The 23,502-nt window shown below is 41.4% G+C and overlaps 1 protein-coding gene and 3 long non-coding RNA genes across 4 annotated transcripts in view; 1 reads left to right on the top strand and 3 right to left on the bottom strand.

Annotated features, from left to right (window-relative positions):
* The window catches only part of LOC140582328 (uncharacterized), a 160,697-nt gene that overhangs the window by 90,713 nt on the left and 46,482 nt on the right, over positions 1–23,502 (bottom strand). The gene's annotated exons all lie outside the window — the stretch shown is intronic.
* LOC140582323 (general transcription factor II-I repeat domain-containing protein 2A-like) lies at positions 253–6,065 on the bottom strand. Its single transcript, XM_072706691.1, has one exon. The coding sequence runs from the start codon at positions 4,702–4,704 to the stop codon at positions 3,424–3,426; it is 1,281 nt and encodes a 426-aa protein (XP_072562792.1). The 5' UTR covers positions 4,705–6,065; the 3' UTR covers positions 253–3,423.
* LOC140582327 (uncharacterized) lies at positions 6,906–22,422 on the bottom strand. Its single transcript, XR_011985260.1, has 5 exons — positions 22,360–22,422; positions 13,751–13,853; positions 13,010–13,084; positions 7,907–7,957; positions 6,906–7,198 (listed from the first exon to the last, which is right to left on the bottom strand). It is a non-coding gene; the product is annotated as an uncharacterized lncRNA (long non-coding RNA).
* LOC140582416 (uncharacterized) lies at positions 19,545–20,851 on the top strand. Its single transcript, XR_011985386.1, has 2 exons — positions 19,545–19,916; positions 20,374–20,851. It is a non-coding gene; the product is annotated as an uncharacterized lncRNA (long non-coding RNA).

The raw sequence follows: 23,502 nt of genomic DNA, 5'->3' as shown, positions 1-23,502 counted from the left end.
AGAGTTTCGCGATACGTATCGTGGTTGGTGAATCGCGATATTTCGGTTCGGTTTGTAATATCGTTACACCCCTATAATGCGCTATACAAAAATAAATTTGTTGTTGTTGTTGACAAAATGATATGAAGTTTCTATGGCAGCAATTCCCTGATAGTCTGCTTGGCCCCCTCATTGCTGCATGCAGCTATATTTTCACATTATGTTTGATATAAAAACAGTATTGTAAAAACATCAAACACTATTACACATGTGCACTGAACATTTTATTTATTCACTATAAACATTAGTAAGCACATTGCATCTCGTCAATGCACATAAATGTTACAATTCTAATGCTATTGTGAAGCCCATATCAAATAAAATAAAATATATGATAAGCTATCCAAAACACGTCATTTTAATAGTGAAACATTGTGTCCTGCCCCCATCGTTCGCTCCTCCCGTGTGCCACGCTGACGTCCGTTCTTGTGCCTAGCATAGCTGTTTTCCTAATAAATCCCTCATTCCCCAATTCTTCATCTCCCTGCTCCTGCTTCCCCGGTCTTATTGCAAGATAGAATGACCGGACTCGGAGAGAAGATGCTGCACGTCAGCAAGGCGGAATACACGGACCTCACGAACGTGGTAATTTATTGGCTGCAACAGCCCGAGGTCCAGGAGGACCCTACGGCTCTCGCCCTGGCTGCTTGTACCGGGGATATTTTGGAGAGCATGTCCCCATTCGAGGATGCGCACCTCACTGATGAGGTGCGCGAGAATGTGCCGCAGCTGAGAAGAGGCGTGGTGGAGTCCACGATGCGGCGGGTAGCCATGGGCAGTGTATTACCCTATGGTCCGCTGTCAGCTACCCGAGGTGCCCCAGACTCTGCTACCTGCTGCAGGAAGGAGAAAGAAGCGGAAAAGCCGCAGATGGGAGGATGCGCCAGAGCTCTCCCTAGGGCAGGGGTGTCAAACTCATTTTAGTTCAGGGGCCGCATACAACCTAATTTGATGCCAAGTGGGCCGGACCATCAAAATCATAGCACAGCACATCATAGCTATAAATAACAAAAAATTCATGTTTTCCCCTTTGTTTTAGTGGAAAGAAGTATAATTACATTAGGATATTTTTTAATTTAATGAACTATCCTTTTACAAAACATGTTATGAATAACCAGATTTCTCAAGAAAAACGTGCAATTTGCTTCAGTTTATGATTTACATGTGTGCATTACAAGTGATCACAGTGTTTGTACAAAGGCACAAAACTTTAAGTCACAGGTATTTAGAACTGAAAAATATGGTAGCCTATTGCACTTTAAGATTAAATAAACTAATCAAGATATAGGAATTATTTTTACTCCAATTTCCACATGTGTAATAATTCTCAAAACTTAAATTGACTCACCACATCTTACAAACCAAAATGGTGGCCATTTTAAATGTATAAGAGAGAAAGTAATTACTCTGCCTGTAAATATAAGATTTATACATGAAACATACATAACAAATGCATACATAAAATGTATGACCAAACTCTTTTGTAGTGAAACTGGTGACTAACAAATTGAACAATTTTTAGCTATTATTACAGCAAGGATTCATTTTCACAGAACTATATTTTTTGAGTGCAAAATGTTTCTGATGCAGCATTTTACAAGAATTAGTCTAGTTTAGACTACTTTGTTTTTGCTCCTGAAACTTGGCATCTTAGCCCGCACAAGTGCATCAGTGTCAGGCGTCAGGTCCTGAGTAGCAGCCAGTTTCAGAATGTCATTTAAGTGCTGGTGTGTGAGCCTTGAGCGCAGTTTTGATTTATTGATGTGCATTACAGAGAAAACCTGTTCACAAAGGTAGGTAGTCCCAAACATGCACAAAATTTTTGCAGCTAGGGCTGTTAATTTGGGGTACCCTGGCAGGAGATACTGATAAAATGTGTCCAAGTCTACTGAGGCAAATGTGTTCTTCAAATTTGTATCACATTGCAAATCAATTATTTCTAATTGGATGTCGACGGGCACATCAGAAGCTTTGACTGTGAAGGGTGAGCGAAAAACTGCAAATTCTGCCTCGAGTTCACCAAAGACCTGAAACCGTTTCTCAAACTCCCACAGCAATCCTGAAATCTTATCTTTGTACCATTTCATGTCAGCATTAACGACAGTCGCACTTACATCTCTTAGACAGGGGAAATGAGCAGGGTCACCACATGCCAGCTGTGTCAGGGCTTGTCCTTTGAAAAATGCAGGCGCACACAAATTTGTGCACCTAAAAAGTGCTAGGTGCACAATTTTTTTTGTGCACCCTAAAAGTGCTAGTTGCACAATTTTACCTTTTTTGTGCGCCTAAAATGTGGTTGGACTTTGGTGCAATGGGTCAAAATGTACTTGTATTTGTACATATTTCTGTTTTTTGTAGTCCTAGTGTTAGTTGAGAATTTTGTCCTAGTTTTAATGCTTTAACATATTTTGTAGAAACCCATTTAAAGTGAATCACTTTTTATTGGTGAATAAAATTTGCAATTCAGAATTCAGTCTTTTTTGCATCAATACATCGGAGATTGTCCTCAATTTGCATAACACTTGCTGCAGAAGGCTCAGAGGGGAAGAGCACCATAATATTAAGATTATATGGGCCAAAATACACATCATACACATCTGAGCAAATCAAATGTGGCATAGGGTAACCCTGACATACATGTACATGAATAGATTACCATGATTCCTCATGCATGCATTTTGTACAGGTCATATGCGTGGTGTGTGTGTGTAGTGTGTACATTCTAATCGATCTATCTACGGACATAATAAATGCAGTACTACGACGCCAGTTAAGAAGTTGGTTAGTTAAATCGGTGTTAACTGCATTGGAGTTTGTGCGCGTTCACATATGTAGAGCATGTTCGGCAACGCAAGGCACCGTTTGACTCATAGCGCGATCTGTATATGTTTCACGGAGGAAGACTGCATGCTAATTATGCAAGGTTATGAGGAGTTTTTAAATCAACGCTGTAAAGAAAGTCCAATACCACTGCAGCCAACAAAAGCAGGCAGGCTTATTGGCAACGTATTGACGGCGGAGAAAATGCATACGTACATTTTCACGGTCATAAAACGTGGTCTAAAATATCTCACGACCGAGTATTAGACAATTAAGTGTTTTCTGAAAAGAATTGAAATACTGTTAATAATTACAGAGGCTAACACATACGACACAATTCAGAAGTCACCTATTATATGCTGCTAAGTAATATGTAATGCTCCCTGAAGTTCCATTACTGTAATGTTACTCATAATGTAAACCTATATAATATTAACAATAACTGATCCGATTTCAAATGCAATAGTAGTGGAAAGCGTACGTGGCAGCAAGTCAAGATGAAATATAAAAACATGTCTTTTTTTATTGATAGGCGCGCATTTCTTTGCGCTGCTCTTCACCATTTTAGGCGCGTGATGGCGTGCACGCGCAATTGCGCACCTTAAAGGACAAGCCCTGCTGTGTCTCCCACAAAGTCAGCTTCAACTTGAATGCATGTATGCTGTCATAATACTGTGTGACAACCTTTTTACGGCCTTGCAACATTTTGTTCAAATTATTGAGGTGCTCTGTAATATCCACCATAAATGCAAGGTCCTGCAGCCATTCCAGAGATTGTAATTCCATCACTGGCTTTCCTTTTGTCTCCATAAACTGTCCAATTTCCGCTCGTAGCTCAAAGAAACGCTTCAGCACAGCGCCTCGGCTTAACCATCTTACTTCAGTGTGGTATGGCAGGCCATGGGTAATTTTATTGTCACTGAGAAGGCAGTCAAACTGACGATGATTCAGACCTCTGGCTCGGATAAAATTAACAGTTCGGACAACCACCTCTATGACGTGATCCATTTTTAATGACTTGCAACACGATGCCTCCTGGTGCAAAATACAGTGAAATGTCCAAAAAGCATCTCCTCCATTTGCGGCTTGTACTTTCTCTCTGAATTTTGTCACAACGCCTGCTTTTTTCAGGATCATTGATGGCGCGCCATCTGTAGCCAAGCTGACAGCACGCGACCAGTCTACTCCGACTCTGTCCAACGCACAAACGAGAGAGCTGAAAATGTCCTCTGCTGTTGTGGTGTCCATCATAGGCACCAACTCAAGGAACTCCTCTGTGACGGCCAATGTATCATCAACTCCGCGAATAAATATAGCCAGTTGAGCAACGTCTGTATTGTCAGTGTTCTCATCAATTGCAACAGAAAATGCAAGAAATGACTTGACTTTGTGTTTCAATTGGCTGTCTAAATCTGTGGATAGTTCCGAAATCCTCTCTGCAATAGTATTCCTCGTCAGGCTGATGTTGGCAAAAGCTTGTCGCTTCTCGGGACATACGAGTTCTGCAGCCTTCAGCATGCATGTTTTGATGAACTCCCCTTCGTAATACGACTTTGATGCTAATGCTATTTCGTTAGCAATTATGTAGCTGGATTTTACTGCTGCATCACTGACCTCTCGGCTCCGAGTGAAAACAGACTGCTGTTTCTTCAGACCCACCAGCAACTCATTTATCTTCTCTTGTCTCAGTTGTCCTTGCAGGCTGTCGTATTTTTCACCATGCTGAGTCTCACAGTGGCGCCGAATATTATATTCCTTAAACACCGACACGTGTTGCATACACACCAAGCATACAGGTTTCCCATTCACCTCTGTGAATAAATAGGAAGCTGTCCATTTTTCCATGGAAAACTCTACACTCAGTATCCACTTTTCTCCTTTTTGACAAAGACATGTTGGCTAATGAGGGTGTAAAGGCGAGCATTGTTTTGTCTTTTTCTTCATCTTTCAGCTGCTCCATGTCTAAAACAGTGCGCCCCTAGTGGACAATTTAGGAATAGCAGTTTATTTTAAAAAGTCTAGCTCATGTCTCATTGAAATTTTTCACTTTCAAATTTATCCTGCGGGCCGGATTGAGTCCCTTGGGGGGCCGGTTCAGGCCCGCGGGCCGTACGTTTGACACCCCTGCCCTAGGGGCTCTCTCTGTCTCTGCTGCCTGTCCAACTGCGAGTCGGGAGGAACCTCTCCCGATCCTCAACCCGGCGGTATTCACCTCCCCAGGAATTCCCGCCGATCCACAGCGGACATCCAAGGATCGTCAGCCCACTGCTTTGCTGCCTGGGTCAGCAGCTCGCCCCTTTCTGGGGACGCGCCTGGCATTAAAAGGGGCCAGGTCCATTAGGGATACTATCCCGCATGTCCCCAGGCTCGCTAAAAAGGCTCCGCCCTCCGAGGTTCCAGTCCCGGGGGCGGACGTCCCGACCCCAGCAGTTCCCTCATTGTTTAGCTGTTTTCCTAATAAACACTGGGGAATGTTCCCTCATTCCCCAATTCTCTGTTTTCCTGCTCCTGCTTCCCTGGTCTTATTGCAAGACACATTATAAGCTTGTCTTTATGGCAGATGGCATTAAGAAAAAAAATGCCTCAGATTAGAGGGTTTGATCTGGTTTCTTTTCTGCTATGTTATCTGCCCCGTTGTGAAGAAGATTCTTTCTGAATATAAATAACTAAAGTCTTGTATTAATCTTTACAAAAAAAAGAGAAAGAAAATCAGCTCTCAGAAGGGATCTGGCCCCCATTGTTCATGTAAAAGGGCTCATAGAGCTGATTCACTCACGACTAACACATCACTACTCTGCATGAGAGAGACACACACAGAATATGCAGAACTGATGGTTCATAACTGTTCTTCAAAACCTCCCTGATCCACATACAGCATTTGAAGAGTCACCAGATCTTCAGAGAGTAGCTACAAATGTTTTTTGTAAGGACTATCCTTAAAACTGACTGGTTTTTGTGTGGCATCCAACCCTTCCTTCACTGCAGATAGCTCTGCCTGCCCTGCAGCTTTCGCAGCTTCCTTGGCTGCATGGTTGGTATCGACGCATGTTTCTCCAGCTTTGGCTGTTGCCCCTGTTGCCCCCACTGCTGCTGCTGCTGCCCCTGTATCCCTGACTGCTACCTCTGCCGTTGTCCCAGCTATCTCTGTTACTCCTTCAACTGCTTCTACAACTGTTATATTTCTGGGATTAACTTCTGTTTTTTTTATCTACTGCCCAGTATTGACTTTACTCCTGCAGTGAAAAGTCCAGCTAATGCCACAAATGGTACAGCTGCTCCAACAGGGACTCCAAGCAGGAGCCCCATCAAAGATCCAACTGCTGCTCCTGCTACTTCTGGTTTTAAAATCTTATTTCTGGCTTCTTTCCGAATTTCTGTCTTTCTCTCTTTTATTATTTTATCTATCTCATGCTCTATAGCTTCTATGTTGTCTAGCTTCTGGGATTCAGTCATACTGTCCCTATTCCTTCTAACTCTACTTTTGGCTTCAGCAAAAAACTCTTTCTCTTTTATTATTTTATTCACCTCATCCTGTATAGCTTCTGCGATGAGCTGAAGTGATTCATTTGTGTAACAACGACCTTCATTCCCTTTCACCATGTTCTCTATAGTCATCAGCAGCTGTTTAATCTGAAAGCTGTTGCTCCTGTACTCTGATTCATCCAGGTTTCCATCAGACCTTGTAGGTCTTCCTGACCCTTGGCCTGGTTCCTGATCAGGTGCTGAGGATCTTTGCTGTAATATCTGGTTCTTCAGTTCTTCCAGTGTCTGTACAGCCTGTGATTCCCCAGTTTCTCTCTTCTCTATCATCAGTTTATTTAGTTGTTCCAGGAGATCAGCAGCTTGAGCATTTTTATCTTTTCTGTTCCAGTGCGTAGAGTCAATGACATGGACTCGGCCTTCACACTTATCAACAAGATCCTTCAGATCCTTGTAATTATCTACAAACTCTTTAATGGTCTGGTTTTTATTAAGGTATTCACCATGTGTGAAAAGGACAACTGTGTGTTTCAGGGCTTCCTCCCCAAACCACTTCAGTATCATCTTCACTGACTCTTCATCCTCTTTGGTGCATCTTCCCACTCTCAGCACTAAGATGAAGGCATGTGGACCAGGAGCACAGTGAGTGAGACAGGATATTATGGAATACTTCAGATCTTTCTCATCCCTGTCTGGGTCAAAGATCCCTGGTGTGTCAGTTACTGTAATCTTCCTGTAATTAAAGTTTGCTTCTTCTGTTTGACAATCTTTTGTTACACTGTCTGGATTACATAAAACGTTAAACTTCTCTTCCCAGATCCTGTTTTTCCCAGCAGCACAATTCTTACTTCAGCAGGTGCTTTGGGAGAGAAACACAATATCAGTTACCTTGAATGTTATTGATTTGTCTCAGTTTGACTGAAGACTCATAGCAATGTGCTAAGATCAAGCCTGTCAGCAGGAAGCACTGTGAATGTGGTTATAATGAACACGAACATGCCATATTGCTGTGGAAATTCTCTAGCATGTCTTTAGGATGTCTTGGGTGCAATTATTTTATGCTGTCAGCAGATGGCAGTGCAGAGCCACACAAAGCATAAGCACATGGGGAAGACACAGAAAGTGAGAGGAACTTATTTACAATAACTCATTTCATCACCGAACACAGGTTTCCTCGTTCTGCTTAGCCAGTGAAAAACCTAATTTCTCTATTTGTTTTTAGCTGAACAGGCAGGTGCTCTAAGCAGAAGCTTGGTTAAAATAACTGCAATTAACAGGCAGGATTTGCTCTGCTGCTTTAGGGCAGTTAGTTAAGCAGGAATCAGGAAGTTATACCACCAGCAGTCAGACACACAGATACAGAGAAACAGGATGTGGCGCATTTGCGCCGTTACAACAATCGATTGCCGCACGTATCGCTTTTAAAGGTGAATGCGTACTTGCGTACCAGTTATGTCAACCCCTGCCTATACAGACATTTGGAATAAGAGTGACTCTGCTGTAACAATATCAGCTACATCTCTCTCCCGTCATCACTGAGCTTTGTGGTGGATATAGAAGATCTTACCATCACTCATGTTGGGAGGTGATCCAATGCTGTGTGACCTGGTCCTCCGACCTGCATGTATTACAAACAAATGGAAGAAAAACAATCAGTTGCAATTTTGGGCACATTTGTCAGTTTGGCTCATTTTCTGACTGTGTGGAGGATATAGAATATCTAAGCCCTCATCATGAACTCTCAGGACCTGTGTCAGTGCTACATCTCCAACCTCAAATTCCTTTGCATGTGTCATTATGCACGATGACAACACAGCCTGTTTACTATAATCTCAGTACATCAGTCTCAGTCTACAAGGAGGACGACTGCTCTGTGACCCAGTTACACTGAGTTCTCTAATACAAAGATACAGTGACCTTGATAAATTACTGCATTTCTGTTTCTGTATTACAGAACATATCACTGCAGAATGAAACATGGGAACGCCTTCATAAACCAACCTGAATGTCATGCCCACACGGGTGGGACCGAGCACCTGCAGACAACTGTCAGCTAATTACTCCACTTCTTAAGCTAACGAGCCCAGAGGCTCAATGCGAAGTATTGTTGCCATTATTTCTAATGTCCCTTACCGAGCGATTCTCTGTCTTTTGTTTTCCCCGATTGCCCTACCTGCTGTGTCCTGCTCTGCTGTCCTGCCTGTCAGGTCTGCTCCACTGACCTGCCTTCTCCTGTCTACCCTGCCTGCCTGCTCCGTCCTGCCCTGCTACCCCATCCACTTCATTCCTCTCTTCCCACCGTCGTCCTGTCCCATCTCTCCTCGTAGGACTGACTCTCCCGGACACGACCTCTTGCCTGCCCTCCGACTACGATTTTGGATTTCCCCTTTGGCTGTGTTCATTCCCGGATTGCTTATTAAACCTGTTCGCTACCGCATTACGGGGTCTGCCTCCTCTGTACTTACCGAACGTCACACTGAATGATTCCTGGTTTTATGCGGAGAGGTTAGCTGAGCTGAATCTGTTCAGCCTCAAACAAAGGAGACCAGGGTTTATGCAGGAATCCTAGAGTTTACTACCTTTTACTACCTTGTTTACTACCTCCACAATATTTTTTACTACCAACAATCGGGCAGCGGCCTTTTTTTTGGGGGGGGGGGGAATCTTCATACCCATCATAAATATTAGGTAAATTAATGTTTAACTGTTTTTATTAAGTATTGTCATTAAATATTATTTGGGTTTTTTTGTAGTGTCAAGTTGAGTTTCCTTTGTCCTTAACTTAACTCTAGCTGTTGGATTATCCTAACCATAACCCTAACCCCACCTAATAAAGTCAACTTGACACTTAAAACAATGACACTTGACAACAGCCATAAACATCAATAAAATTTTATGTGTGTCGTGACACACACTCTCATACACACAGTAGTCATACACAAAGTAGTGAATTATTTCATAACGAGGCAACTTGTAACAATAACTTACACTTTGGATTAAAAAACTGTCCAAAGAGTCCATGGAATGGTGATGGGTGGTAACCATTGGTATTTATTGGTTGATGCAACGTGAGATGAAAGTCTGAAAATGTCCCAAAATAAATCTTAAGAGAAAAGTTTAACAATTTTACCTGTATTGTTTATAAGTAATTTCTTAAAATGTGGCGCAATGCCGAATCGAATCATGTATGCAGTCTTATCTAGAGATAGCAATTTCGGCACCCAGGATCGATCCGTTCCGAAGACATCCGAAACTTCTGGTCTCGATACGGAGTTTACGAAATGTTTCGAAACATCAGTCACGTGACCGCCGTGTCATTGTTCACGGCAAGAGAAAGAAACCTATTAAAAAATTGGTGCGTGTTTGGTGTTTGTGGTGTTGTTGGTTTGAGCGAGTAGTTTGGTGATTATTATTATTTGAAATCCAGTTGTATTAGTGAAACAGGTTAGCAGTTAGTGTGATTTAGGCATAAGTATAGTGAGGGACATATAGTTATAGTAGGTGTAATATCAAAGCCAAACAGACAAGGTACAAATACTGTACATATGGTGCGAGCAAAGTAAACATATACTGCAGCAGATTTAAAAAGTACATCGTACACAAATGCATGTAAAATCTTGAGGAGCAGAATGTGAAACTAAACGTGAATATTTAAACATGAGAATAATAATCATCTGCAAATAAATTATGTGCAGTTAGAACACAATTAAGGCACCGGATTGTATTATTATAAGAGAGGATGCTTCCTGATGAATTATGGCTATGGATGGAGAGTGTGATGTCGGTCACCAGTTCTCCGACGGCTTCGGGCAGCGATAATCCGCAGTAGCATTTTTAGCACAGCATGGTGTAAATATGCTCCATTATAGAGGCCACTGAAGTGGATGTGCAGACTTGTACATAATATTGCTAACATCCTCTTCTCTGCTTCTGATATTATAGTGCAAGAGACATTAATAATCTAACGTTTTTATGATTCGTACTAATTGAATTACGGCTGGCAAAAAGTCACACGCTAATTGCAGATATAGGATACCTAAGACAGAATATAAAAATAATCAAAAACAAATTATATTGTATTATGCCCATTTTTGACAGTTCGAGCTTCGTCACATTCGAAACTTGCCGGTATAGCACCGCAGGTTTTTATTCTGCCGTATTTGCTATAGCTGCAGTTCCAGTTTTTGCAAGCAGGCTGTGCACAACTAGTGTTTCAAAACTTTTCAAAACATTGTTTGTTTCCAATGTTTCGGAAATTGTTTTGATGATTCGAAATTGCCATCTCTAGTCTTATATCTTTGCCACGTACAAAACATTTAGCTATATCGGAGTCAGTGAACATGCTTCCGAATAGTTCCCCAATACCCTCATTCGAATTGTATGAATGATGGCTAGCTGCGGCGTTCAGGCACCAGAGAACTTTGATCAGCTCTGAGAAAAAACCTCTAAATCTAACTTGGAACGGCGTTACGTCAATCAAATCTCACCAAGAATCTCACAGTCATCAGCAGCGGATTCGCGTGCGGGGGAGCCTTTCAAGGGCCTTAATTTGCATGTTTGTGCTCGTAGCTGACCTTATGTTTGCATTTGCCCCGGTCTGTGTAGCATCACCGAACAATGAAATAGGGAACTGCTCCCCCGCACGCGAATCCGCTGCTGATGACTGTGAGATTCTTGGTGAGATTTGATTGACGTAACGCCGTTCCAAGTTAGATTTAGAGGTTTTTTTGCATATACTGCAGAATGCTAACAGGTGTTATGCCCCATGACCGGCTTAAGCCAGTCTTTAAATGACGAGTTATCAAGCCAACTTTTAGAAAACTTACATTTCCCCATTTCACCGCCAAGTGGCTGCTAGCCAATTTCAGAGGCTCTGATAATATCAACACATTAGATCACCCTGGCTCAACTGAGGTAAAAGGCGGAGAAATGGCGTCAGCATCACTCTGATAGGCTATTAATTCCGACTCAAGTCCTGCTAACACGTATGTTACATATTTTTTAATAAGATGAAGTTAAAACACATAGACAAATGGGAAACTCATAATATATTGAGGTGGATGATGAAAAATTTACTACCAAGTCAAATTCCATGTACTACCTTTTAATACCTTTCAAGGGCCTTAATTTTGTCTGATTTCTTTTACTACCGAGCGGACACCCTGGAGATAGGGGAGGCATGATCCAGGTATATAAGATTCTAACAGGTCTGCATGCTGTTCAGCTAAATAGTTACTTCAGCATTAGTCCAAATACAAGTACTCGTGGCCAAAGGTGGAAATTAGCATGAGAACATTTGAGAAAGCACTTCTTTATACAGGGTTCCTTTAAATCGTGAAAATAAGATTGTCACGTATGCCGAGGCACGGAGCGGGAATAGAGAACCAGGAGTCAAGGAGTCTGGGAAACATGGGGTTTAATTCGGAGTGAAGACAAGCAGGAACACAGAACAGGCAGAAAAGACTCAATGACCTTAATGGCCGGACTGGGGAAACATACTTTAACGTGGACTTAAATACACAAGACTAGATAACAACAACTACTGACAGCTAACAACACGGGGATTCCACACAGGGTAGATGAGGGGGCGTGGCACACGGGAGGATCGGACGAGCGGGGCATGACATAGATACAGTTTTAACAACTCTGAGCTATTAGTTAAGTTCTCCCCAAACGAGCTTGATGGGCCGAATGGCCTCCTCTCCTTTGTAAATTTCTTCTGTTCTTATGTTCAGATGCATTTAGGAGACCAATGATGTAATAAGTCCCCAATTATGTAATAATTACCAATTAATAAACAGGATGTGTTTAGCAGGACTGTAGAAAAAAACCCAGGTGTCACCTAAAGCTGACTCTGATGCCATTATCCCCTCTGTCACCGATTGCATCGTGACAATAATGTTACAAGTGACCACATGTTATGTTTATAAAATGTTGGCCAATTAATATTAAGTTGTAAACATAATGATGATGATGTTGCGGATATTTCCCTTCCACCCTGAAGCAACATTGTTTGAAATATGGATTCTATCCAGGACTGTCCAGCTTTGTGTCTGGATATTACTTCCTGGTGTATTAGTAAAACTAAGGAGATGTCACCATTACAATTGTGTGATTGGGGGGGGGAGGGTGTTCACAATTTGTTGGGTAAAACCAAGTGGTTGGGGCGGTATTTTCACACATTTCAATAATTAATTTAGTCTTTGTTGGTTTTATGAATAAATTTGAATAAAATTGTGGTTTTATTTAGGATATTTTAGAACGGTGTATAGGGGATGTATTGCATTAAGGATGTTAATTGTTAGATTATTTGCTCCAAGGGGAGGGGTTAGAACAGGGGTCTCCAACTCCGGGAGAGTTACTATGCAGTCGGTTTTCAATCCTACCTGGCTTCTGATGAGCCACACCTGTTCTCGGGTAAATACCAGGAGCAGGTGTGGCTCATCAGAAGCCAGGTAGGATAGAAAACTTACTGGATAGTAGCTCTCCAGGACCGGAGTTGGAGACCCCTGGGTTAGAATCTATATAAGCCCTGAGGAGTGTGCTAAAGGGAGAGGTTGTTATGGATGCAGGGTCTGCCAAGATACAGCCTGTTTTAGGTGATTATTTTCTTTTTTTTTGTTAATACTTTGTATTTTTGCACTTCTGTGAGAGAATAGAATGTTTGTACCTTTTGGAGCTCCATGGCCTCCTATGGTTTCTGAAGCCTCTGGCGTCTCAGCCATTCCTAACACCCTCCTTCTCTCTGTGAGACAAAGTGAGAATTTACAGTTTACAGGTGAATTTACATGTGACAGTTATAGATACTCATCAATGATAATGATAGACTATATGTGTGCTGTATTTTGTTTTACTAGGTGCCATATAGTTTGCGCTTAAGTCAGGGATTCTCTCTGTAGATAAAACACTAGATGATCTAAGTCCAAGAACTGTGTTTGTCCATTTAGAAAGAGCATCAGCGCAAAGCGAAAACTACAATAAATTATTTTGGATTCAAGTGTCTGTTAACAGAAACAAAAAATCATAAATTTACAGAATTTATATTCAAATTCAGATTACTTTATCTCTAAGGGGATAAATGACAGGAACACACAGACGTGAGGTAAGCATACAGGTAGACATAACACCAAGTTGCAAAATGCAAAAATATATCTTGAAATATGCTAATTGTCCAAATATGTTAAATGTACAAATGTGCAAAAACACCTCTAGTGTGCAAAATCAATGTAAATGTGCATTGTGCTTTATGTATTGGCTCCGAGTAGGAGATTCCTCTTCCCGCACAGAGAGGAGTTGTTATAGAGGCATTTAAATAGTACAGCAGCCTTTATGTGGACATTCTCACAAAAAAGTGTTTGTAATAAGAACCGTAGATGAGTGAACAGTAACTGAATTTGAAAACTCAGCTCACCTGAATGTGTGTCGCTGCTGCTTCTCCACACCTCTGTCTGAACAGTTCAGTCTTAGGCTGCGTTACTGTGTGAAGCTCCGCGTTTCCTCTGTATGAAGTGACACTGATGTGCCCATTAGAGAGACATGAAAGTTTATACTTATATAATGATCTCAGCATTTGCACACAAAGTATAGATGTGTTATCTGGTTCTGCCAGTTGTTCAGTAAAGGGAGAATAACTGCTGTTGACCTGTATTTATTAAAATCCCAGTTCGTTGCTATGAGTCTGACACACAGATGCTGTATGGACAGCTGTATGACAGGAGTCATTTTTTTCAAATTTCTGTTCATCTCATGGACTGTGTAATAAAGCTGCCGGCTGAGGACCTGACAGTCGCCTACGGGTGGCTGCCCTTTGCGGACAACTTACTCTACAAAGAGCAATCTGAGGGAGGCGTAAAGACAGTTTCCCCACGGGGACAATAGCGAATCTATTATTATGTGATTTTGAAACATGAGTTTTCAAAAATTAAGTTAATTATGGCCATTTGCTGATGAAATCATGTGATTAGCTGCACTCAGGGACGGATTACGGACCGGGCCAGCGGGGCCGCTGCCCAGGGGCCCTTGGGGTGCAGGGGGCCCATGGGGCCCCTAGCCCAAAACAATTTGCAACGCTTATCAACAATGTATTTTCGTTTGTCTATTTTAGAGGGCCTACATTCTTTGATCCTCTGCCTACAAGGGCCCCTGACCCTATAGGGCCTCTGATGGAAACATGGAGGGAGGGCGTTTGGCTGCCAAGGGCCCTTGAATTGTGGTGGTTGTGGTGGTGGTGGTGGGGGGGGGGGTCGGTGCTTTCAGGGGGCCCCCGGCCCTGCTATAGGAACTTTAAAGGGAAATGGGTGCATGGGAGCCTACTTTTAGAAGGCCCTCTTAGGCCCTCCTATTATGGTCCTGGCTTCTGGCTACCAGGGGGTCCTAGGGAGGTTGGGGGCTTTGGGGGCTTTTAGAGGGCCCTCTGATTATGAGGGCCCTACTAGGAGGCCCTAGGGAGGAGGGTGTAGTGTACCTTTAGAGGGCCATCTGATTACAAGGGCCCCTACCAGGGGCCCACACAACCCATAATCCGTCCCTGACTGCACTGTATGAATTGTTACATTGACTGCACTTAAAGTTTTGCTAATTTTAAAAGTGCAGTACAAAATGAGCTTAAACCATTTACAAACCTGTAATTTGTTTCTAATTCTTTTTGATATTTAGAAATATTATTTTGTATGTACCTTTATATTTATATGCTTTTAAAATTAATCATTATTTATTTTTATAGTTCCAAAAGACATAAAAATAACAGGGCTGAACTATTTTGTTGCTGGTCGGGGGGGGGGGGTTACCCAGGCGCAGGAGAAGTTAGAACCACCACTGACTGTAATAACAGAACCATGTCCCATGTCAGGACACTAGGGGGCACTAAAGCATTGCGTGAGGGGAGGTACAGGAAAAGGAGAGGATACAGAAGTAAAAGACTGAGTTTGAATGCATCTGTCATTGTGGTCTGTTGGAAATTCTAAGATTCACAGCAAAATATTATACATGGAGTCAGAAGATTGGCAGCAGGAGCCCGTGAGCAGAAAACCAACATTAGTTATAAAGTCAGAGGAAATACAGGATCTGGCAATACTAGCGCCTTGCGAGCCACTGCTAAGTGAGGGAGCTGGCCAGCTTACAGATGCCTTTCCAGGAGTGGGAGGAAAGGAAATAACGTGAGAAGTGGAGAAGATATTTTCACTAGAACCTCCAGGAAGCTTCAATTTTGACAGGCCAAGCAGCTGGACTCAGTTGCTACGATGCTTTGAGCGATTTTGAGGAGGTTCAGGATTATCTGAAAAGACTGAGGAAAACCATTCAACTCGCTGCTGTACGTAACTGGGGAGAAAAGCAATGACACGCTGGTTTTGTGTGATGAACAGAATTAGTATGCAGAGATTACCAAAGCCCTGGCTGAACATTTTATTATTAAACACAATATAATATATGAGAGAGCAAATTTTAACAGCAGAAATCATCAGGCAGGTGAATCAGCAGAAAGTTTTATTATAAGATAGAATTAGCTGAGGGGGCAACAGCATATGCACTGTCAGCCCCTCGACATGGAGCATCGCCTCTTCTGGACAAAGTGAAGGCAGAGCTGCATTGGATGGAGGATATGGGAGTCATCTGACAAATCCAAGAGCCCACAGAGTGCTGTGCTGGGATGGAGGTCGTACCAAAGCCCAATGGAAATAATAATAACACTTTATTGATCCTCATGGGGAAATTCTCTTTCTGCCTACCCCATCTTTCTCTCCATGACCCAGATGTAGGTGAGAGTAAGTTTGGCAGCAAAGGGCAGCCAACTGCAGTGGCACCATGGAGCTGGGAGTTAAGGGCCCTGCTAAAGGGCCCACAGACATGTGACTTTTCTGCCGAAGCCAGGCTTGATCGAGCAACCTTCCGTTCTTCCGAGGCTTAGCCCGCTCTGCCACATATTAGGATCTGTGTGGACCTAACAAGCCTCAATGGAAGTGTGCTCTGAGAGAGGCACATACTCCCAACTGTGGATGACACACTTGCAAAATTGGACGGAGCAGTAGCGTTCTCCAAACTGGATGACTCATCGGTATTTGGGCAGATACCCTCATATAAAGACTCTGAGCCATTGATGACCTTCATTACACTCCTTTGGCAGGTACTGTTTCAACAGACTGCCTTTTGGGATCTCCTCGGCAATTGAGCACTTCCAGTTGAGAATCTTGCAGATTGTTTCAGGCACATTAGGAGCAATCTGCAATACCGATGACATTTTTTTTATTTGGCAAAGACCAGGGGGAGTATGGGAGCTATGCAAAGTTCTCCAGAAGTTTGAGAATGCAGACCTCACTCTAAATGAACAATGTGAGTTCAGAGTGAATGATGTGAAGTTCCTGGGACATAAAGTAAGCGCTCCAGGGACTGAGGTGAACCCCGGAAACATTAAAGCCATTATCAACATGCCGAAACCTCGGAATACTGAAGGAGTGAGACGCTTCATGGGGATGGTGAACTACGTTGGCAGGTTTTCTCCCTGCCTGCTCCCAGCCAGATGGAGAATACAGACCAGTGATGTACATACAGTATCTATGTAGGAGTCTGACACCCAATGAAACCCGATATGCACTGATCAAAAAAGAGACCCTTTGTGTGACACGGGCATGTAAGTGAATGAGCATATGTCTCTTGGGATTGGACTTCACGGTGCATACAGACCACAAGCTCCTGATCTACTTGATAGGTTCTCGACCACTTGATGACTTCCCTCCATAAATACTCAGACTCAGATTGAGGATTAAGAGATTCAAATACAGAATCATTCATGTTGCAGGATAACAACTGGTGGCAGCTGGTGTGTAATCACAAGCTCCACTTGGATCCGAAAACACAAGGGAGAGTGACACACTGAAAGGGAGTGTGAAGTCTATATTGATCACATCATGGAGCACATACCTGTGACAAAAACTAAACTAGGTCAGATTAGAGACATGCTGAATAAAGACAGAACCATGAGGCACTAAGACAGTTCACAGACAGAGGTTAGCCTATGCACAGGAAAGCAGTCCCAGGGAATCTCTTGCCTTACTGGTCGTTCAGAATGGACACACATGTAGCAAAGGATTTCCTGCTAAAGGGAGAACAAATCCTTATTCTAGCACCCATGTGCAGAGAGATGCTTCAAAAAAAATCACCAGGGACACCAGGGCAAGACAAAGTGCAGTGATTACTTCACCAGATATATAGAAGTAGCCAATCTGTCAACTCTCATAATTTGAACATGTCACTAGTAGTCCCTGAGCATTCCCAGTGCAACAGAGAGAGCTGTTAGACCAGTCAAACATATACTGAATAAAAATTAGGATCAGAAAGCTCTCTTGGCTTACAGAACAACTCCATTAGGACATGGAGTCTCACCAGCCAGGGGCGGATCTACCGGGGTGGCACGGGGTGGCACCCTGAGAAAAAGCCTTGCCACCCCATTTGCCACCCCAGCACTAGTATCTCAGTGTTCTAAAAATAAAAGAGTTTCCTCGACCGATTTACAGCAGCAACGCTCTATTATGATGACATAAATATAGCATATACCCGCAAATAATAGAACAAAATCGTCTTTCTATTAAAGCGTAGTCCGAACAAACGACTCTTATGAACTGCTTGGTTTTAGTGAAACAAAGACATTTAGTGCAACCAGCGGGATCATCACAGACAAATTCCGGCATTTTTAACAAACCGAAGCAGTTAATTTTGATATCTTCGCGTATATCAATGACTAACAGTTTAACCGTAAACTATTTTCAAAAGTATGTTGTTCAGTAGCTTGCATCTTCAAGATTGTTCGAACCTTTGATAAGTGGCGTCACGTGAGAACAACGCCGTGTCCAGTCCATCGATATGCTGGAGTTGAGAAACAAAACCAGGTACTGAATTACTTTCATACTTAACAAATGAATGTTTAATTAAACATGTCTTAGTGTTGCCTGAGGTAGATGCTTGCTAGTTATATGACAACTAAACAGCAAGTATGTCTAATCAGTTCTATTTAACGTTAACCTGTATTACCTTGTTAGCTAGTGCAGCAATCAAAATATTCCATAGGGAGCACATGAATTTACTGAGTTATTGTATAGCTTAATGTTTTCATATGTATTCATTAGGGAGGTGAAATTGTTCAGTGTAGTGTATGTTTAGAAAGCTATAAAGTCTAAACTGAAGATAATCAAAAATTACCTAAGGTCTACAATGGCAGAGAGTAGACTGTCGAGTTTGGCTATTCTCAGCATTGAATCAAAACGCACCAGGGCCTTGAATTTAGATGACTTTGTTAAAAGATTTGCTGAACAACATGGCAATCGTCGCATTCAGTTACAGTAGGTTCAGTTACTTGCATTCTTTAGATGTGAGTAGTAAATATGTCTGCAACTGTACACATATGCACCAAAGCTGCTTGTTGGATGGTTTAATAGACTGCTGGTCATAACCTTGTTACACCAAAATTTGTAATTTAGTTTTCGGTCCATCCAAATTTGTTGGTTTTGTTAAAAAAAGAAGAGATACTTGGATTTAAAGGGACTTTTGTTGCTTTACTTGCACTAAAATTATTGAATTTGTTTTTATGTCTCATCCAAGATATTTGAATACTTTAAAATGTCATTTTGTTGCTCTTGTTGCACTGAATATTGTGATTTATTTTATTCATTTTGAAGACATATGTTGGTGATTTAAATGTGGTTTCTGTATACAGTATTTATTATGTGTTTTTGACTTAACGATCCATTGAGATTTTGTATCAATGTGCAGTCTGCATTGTTTGTCATGCTTAGTAAATTAAACTTGGCATAGAATTAAACTCACTACAGGTTTGCGTAAAACACAATAAAGAGAAGTTACATATACCGTACCATCTCATTTAATTGATCTGACTTTCCAATCCAGATATCAGATTCAAGTCAATCACAAATCAGCCTTTATTTCATTTTTATAGAACAATGTAAAAATGTGCACCCTAGTGTATACACCGAATAAAGAATAGCATTCCTTGAATCCACAAAAACCATGCAAGGATGCTTGCTTCAGTGTTGCCACCCCTCATAATTTTAATGCCACCCCCTTGCCACCCCATGAATAATTTTCTAGATCCGCCCCTGTCACCAGCAGAACTGTTGATGGGGAGAAGGTTATAAGGTCTACAGTTCCAGTCCTTCCTCAAACACTCAGAGCGGAGTGGCCAGACCTCTAGGCAGGGGCGTAGATTTAGGGTGGACGGAGGGGATGTGTCCCCACCAATATCCTCCGACCATTGAAATGTCCCCACCAATAATTTAATCCACTTAAAAAAAAAAAACAATCGTGCTGTCAACATTAACCTAGACACGCAGAAAGGGATAAATCACGTTCTCTCCTTGAGTCCTTCCGCCCCCAAAACACATATGAACATTTTGATTGGCTGTGCATTTCCCTGCTATCATGTGAGAGGCTGTGGCTGCGTTCAGATACAAGCAGCGCCAAATGCAGTGGATTTTTTTCCCCGTGCAAGAAGGTGTGTTGGGTGACATGTGAGGCTGGCGGCAGCAAAAAAAAAGAAGCTGGACATAAGGAGCTTTTTTTCAAAGAAAAGTGTAAGTCACTTCAAGTTCGCTAGTGAATCCATCAAAGTCCATCAAAGTAACGACAACAGTTAACGTTAATGCTAGTGGGGTTTTTTTTTTACCGCTTTGACGCACATTCATTATAGCAGGGCAGGCTATAGTCTGTGAATACGGACTTAAAACTAACAGCAGATTAAACAGCTAAATGTAAAAGTATAAATATGATCCCTGTCAGTTCTCCTAATCTAATGACGACTATTTGTCAGAAATCAGTCTTGTGAAAGAAATTGATATGCTACATACTAATATTGCCATGGCTAGAGTAGAATTTTATTGACAGTTCACCAATAGACAATCCACTTCGCACAAATAGTTTTTAAAATGCATTCACTGACTTGGCAAACATTAATAATTTGATTCGAGACTCAGAAAAAGTGAAATAAAATGATTGCTGTTTAAATGGCATGTGTTTATCCTGTTTTGTCAGGTGACAGAACCTAAACAACTGTGCTGTGCATCAGACAGTGATGGAGAGAAGGGGTCACAGGTGATGTTGAACGATGACTTGATATTATTATACCTAGTCGTCCTGAGATTTAACATTGTTACCAATAATAGGCTGAGGCATTCTCTGTCAATGCTCATAAGGAATCCCTCAATGTTTTTTTATTAGGGGACAGAAGCAGATCAGCCATGTTGTAGTTTGAATCTGAATCTGAATGTTGATTATATATAACATATAATATGTGTGTGTGTATTATACATGTTGATTATACTAATATTTAACATTATGAGGAGTGATAGGCTGAGGATGTAAGTGATTCATTAGTGTTTTTGGCAAAAGTTTTGAACTGACATGTCTCACTTTTTTGTCACGCTATTTCATCAGGTGGCAATCCTGTCAGGTACTAGTGCAGTCAGAGGGGAAGAGTTAGAGTCAAAGGTGAGGCCTATTAAAGGCATTGTCCAGCCCCCAAAAAAACTTTACTCACTATTTACTCCTTAAGTGGTTCCATTCCTTTGACATTACACTATTCCTTAATTTAACTTAATGAATTGCATTTCGAGTGGATTAATATCAATCGAAGCATTGCTAGTATTAATGTAAAGTGATTTTGCATTTTGCAGCATATTAAAAAAACATGCATTCCGTGGACGGAGTTGGGGTGGCGGGGTTGGTGTGTGGGGCAGGGGATGGGGGGGGGGGGGGGTGGAGTCATACGTCCCCACCAATGTCCAGAGCAAATCTACGCCCTTGCCTCTAGGCCATTAAAACAAAAGACATGAAGATAAAATTAATCAAAGACAGCTTACGGGGCAAGAGGCAGAGCAAGAGAGCAAAAGTTCAGACAGTCTACCCTTTCCCTCAGCTTAGAAAAGAAAAATAAGCTTAAGGCTGATCATGTTTGCAGACAAATAACAATGCTGTCCATGATTAAAGAACAGACAAAATACTGTTACAATACTGTTGGGTCCTATTACCAGCCGGGGAAGATTCAAAAGAAGAGTAAAGAATTATGTTAATTGAGTAAAAGGGGGGTATAGTAATACCATGTCAGGACACTATGATATGCTAAAGCAGGGTTATTCATCACGGTCCTCGAGGGCCGAGCACTGCTGGTTTTCCAGCCTTCCTTTACCTGTCAGTCAGGTGTGAATCAGTAATTATTAAACAACTACCTGGGAGAACTGAAAACACGGCCTGGATTTGGAATCGAGGTCCAGATTTGAAGAACCTTGCGCTAAAGTATTTGGGAAGAGGACATGAGGAAAAGGAGAGGAAATAAGAAAGTAAAAGACCTGAGTTCACCGAACGCATTTCTGTCCTCTTTGTCAACACAGAACATTATACACCTACAAGCTGAAGACTTTGTAAATGTGGTGTGAATTTATAGAGAACATGAATTTTGTTATGTTCACATGGGTAGCGGAGAGACTTTTAGACAGCAGAAGAATCCGCGCTACATGGATTTAATGCAGCAAGTCATTGTATTTGTTGATAAAAACAAATGTTTTGCAATAGCATAATAAGATGATTTGTCCATTTCCTTATACATACAGTATGAGCCGACTTGTTGGTTTGATCAATGCAGTCTTTATCACAGATGGAACATTCCATTCCAGTCGAGTTTTCCTTTTAAACCATTAAGATGACAAGAAATCATTAACTTAAAGTATACTATATAGAAATATACAAATGCAAAATTAAAAACAAAGTGTGCCATACAAACGTAAACTGGTAGTTTTAATAAACGCAGACATTTATTTTAATGTTGATTAGAACAACGTTATTTTTACCGGCAATAACGGTAAAAATGAAAGTAAATGATTATAGATCGATCGTAACAAACTTAGGTATATAGTTATATTGGCTATATTTGATCAGACCAACAGCAGTTATAACCTGAACGGTGAACATAATATGAAATGTGGTGATATTTTCGTTTAAAAGCTATTGAGCATTTCTTCATACCTGATAGTGAAGATTTCTTTCCTGCGTCCCCACCGCAAAATGGCGACTGAATGAAGAATGCTCAGAACTTTTACTTTCGATTTTTATGCATAAATTACTGCATAGTAACAGTGAAAACAGGCAGTTTTGAGTACATACGGACTGAGACGAAGGGACTTTGGCTGACATATTTGCTCTTGTGGTGTGGTGACACTTAGTCCCTGGTGTCCAAAAGGCTCTGATCTAACATTAATGTTTGTCTCAGTATTTTATCTTCATTACTTTTATGGTAAATTGATATTATTTATGAATTATATACATCTGAAGGCTGTATCACTTATTCAGTCTGAAGATTATGCTCAATTTAGTAACAATTAAATTGAAAGAGAATCAAGCATAACTTTTTGTCAGTACACTGTAAAAAAAAAAAGTTAGGGCAGCTTCCCTATTGTTACAGTGTATAGGGCAAAATGGATAATTACAAATCCTGCCCCAAACACTTTTAAATGTTTTCGTAAAATACAAAATTAGCCTTTTCCACTACTATATGCCTTTTCTACATGCTACTTCCATGTTTCAACAGATGCTTTGCAATTTTCTTTTTCTTTCTTTTATTAATTCTGATATAATGGTTTGTACAGTGCCAACCAATGTGACGTTTCTATAATAGTGTAGATATTTCACGAGTGTTTGCAAGGTGTACAGTAGCCTTACTTTATATGAGAAAATGAAACCAGACAACACAAAGATATAATCGTATATCGCCGTATAATATAATACGGCGTTTAACTTAATACTCAGCACCGTCACGCCTGGAAATGATCTAACATCGATCCACAGAACAAAAGTCACCAAAATTTCACCACTCACTCTAAACCCCGTGTGTACATTACAGCTAACAAGTCGTATTGCAAATCGTCCATCCATAAGGAAAAGACTCTGGGGGGGCATTTTATAGCAGGCCACCTTGCCACAGAATGCCCCCCCTATCTAACTCTGGCTGGGAAAATGCTACAGTACATGCACCAAACTTGCACCAGTTACTCATATTTACCCCTTATTTATGCTGTATGAATTACTTTTGACTGGGCCATAAGGGAAAGATTCTAGCTAGGGGGGCATTTTATAGCAGGCCACCCTGCCACAGAATTCCCCCCCCTGTCT

The sequence above is a fragment of the Paramormyrops kingsleyae genome, chromosome 24, assembly GCF_048594095.1.
Source record: "Paramormyrops kingsleyae isolate MSU_618 chromosome 24, PKINGS_0.4, whole genome shotgun sequence".
Lineage (NCBI taxonomy): Eukaryota > Metazoa > Chordata > Actinopteri > Osteoglossiformes > Mormyridae > Paramormyrops > Paramormyrops kingsleyae.
The sequence above is the reverse complement of the archived record's forward strand: the minus strand, read 5'-3'. Positions and strand labels throughout refer to the sequence as shown.

What these genes read in the sequence shown, in the direction of transcription:
- LOC140582323 (XM_072706691.1), bottom strand. Translation starts at nt 4,704, where the DNA reads ATGGAAAAATGGACAGCTTCCTATTTATTCACAGAGGTGAATGGGAAA.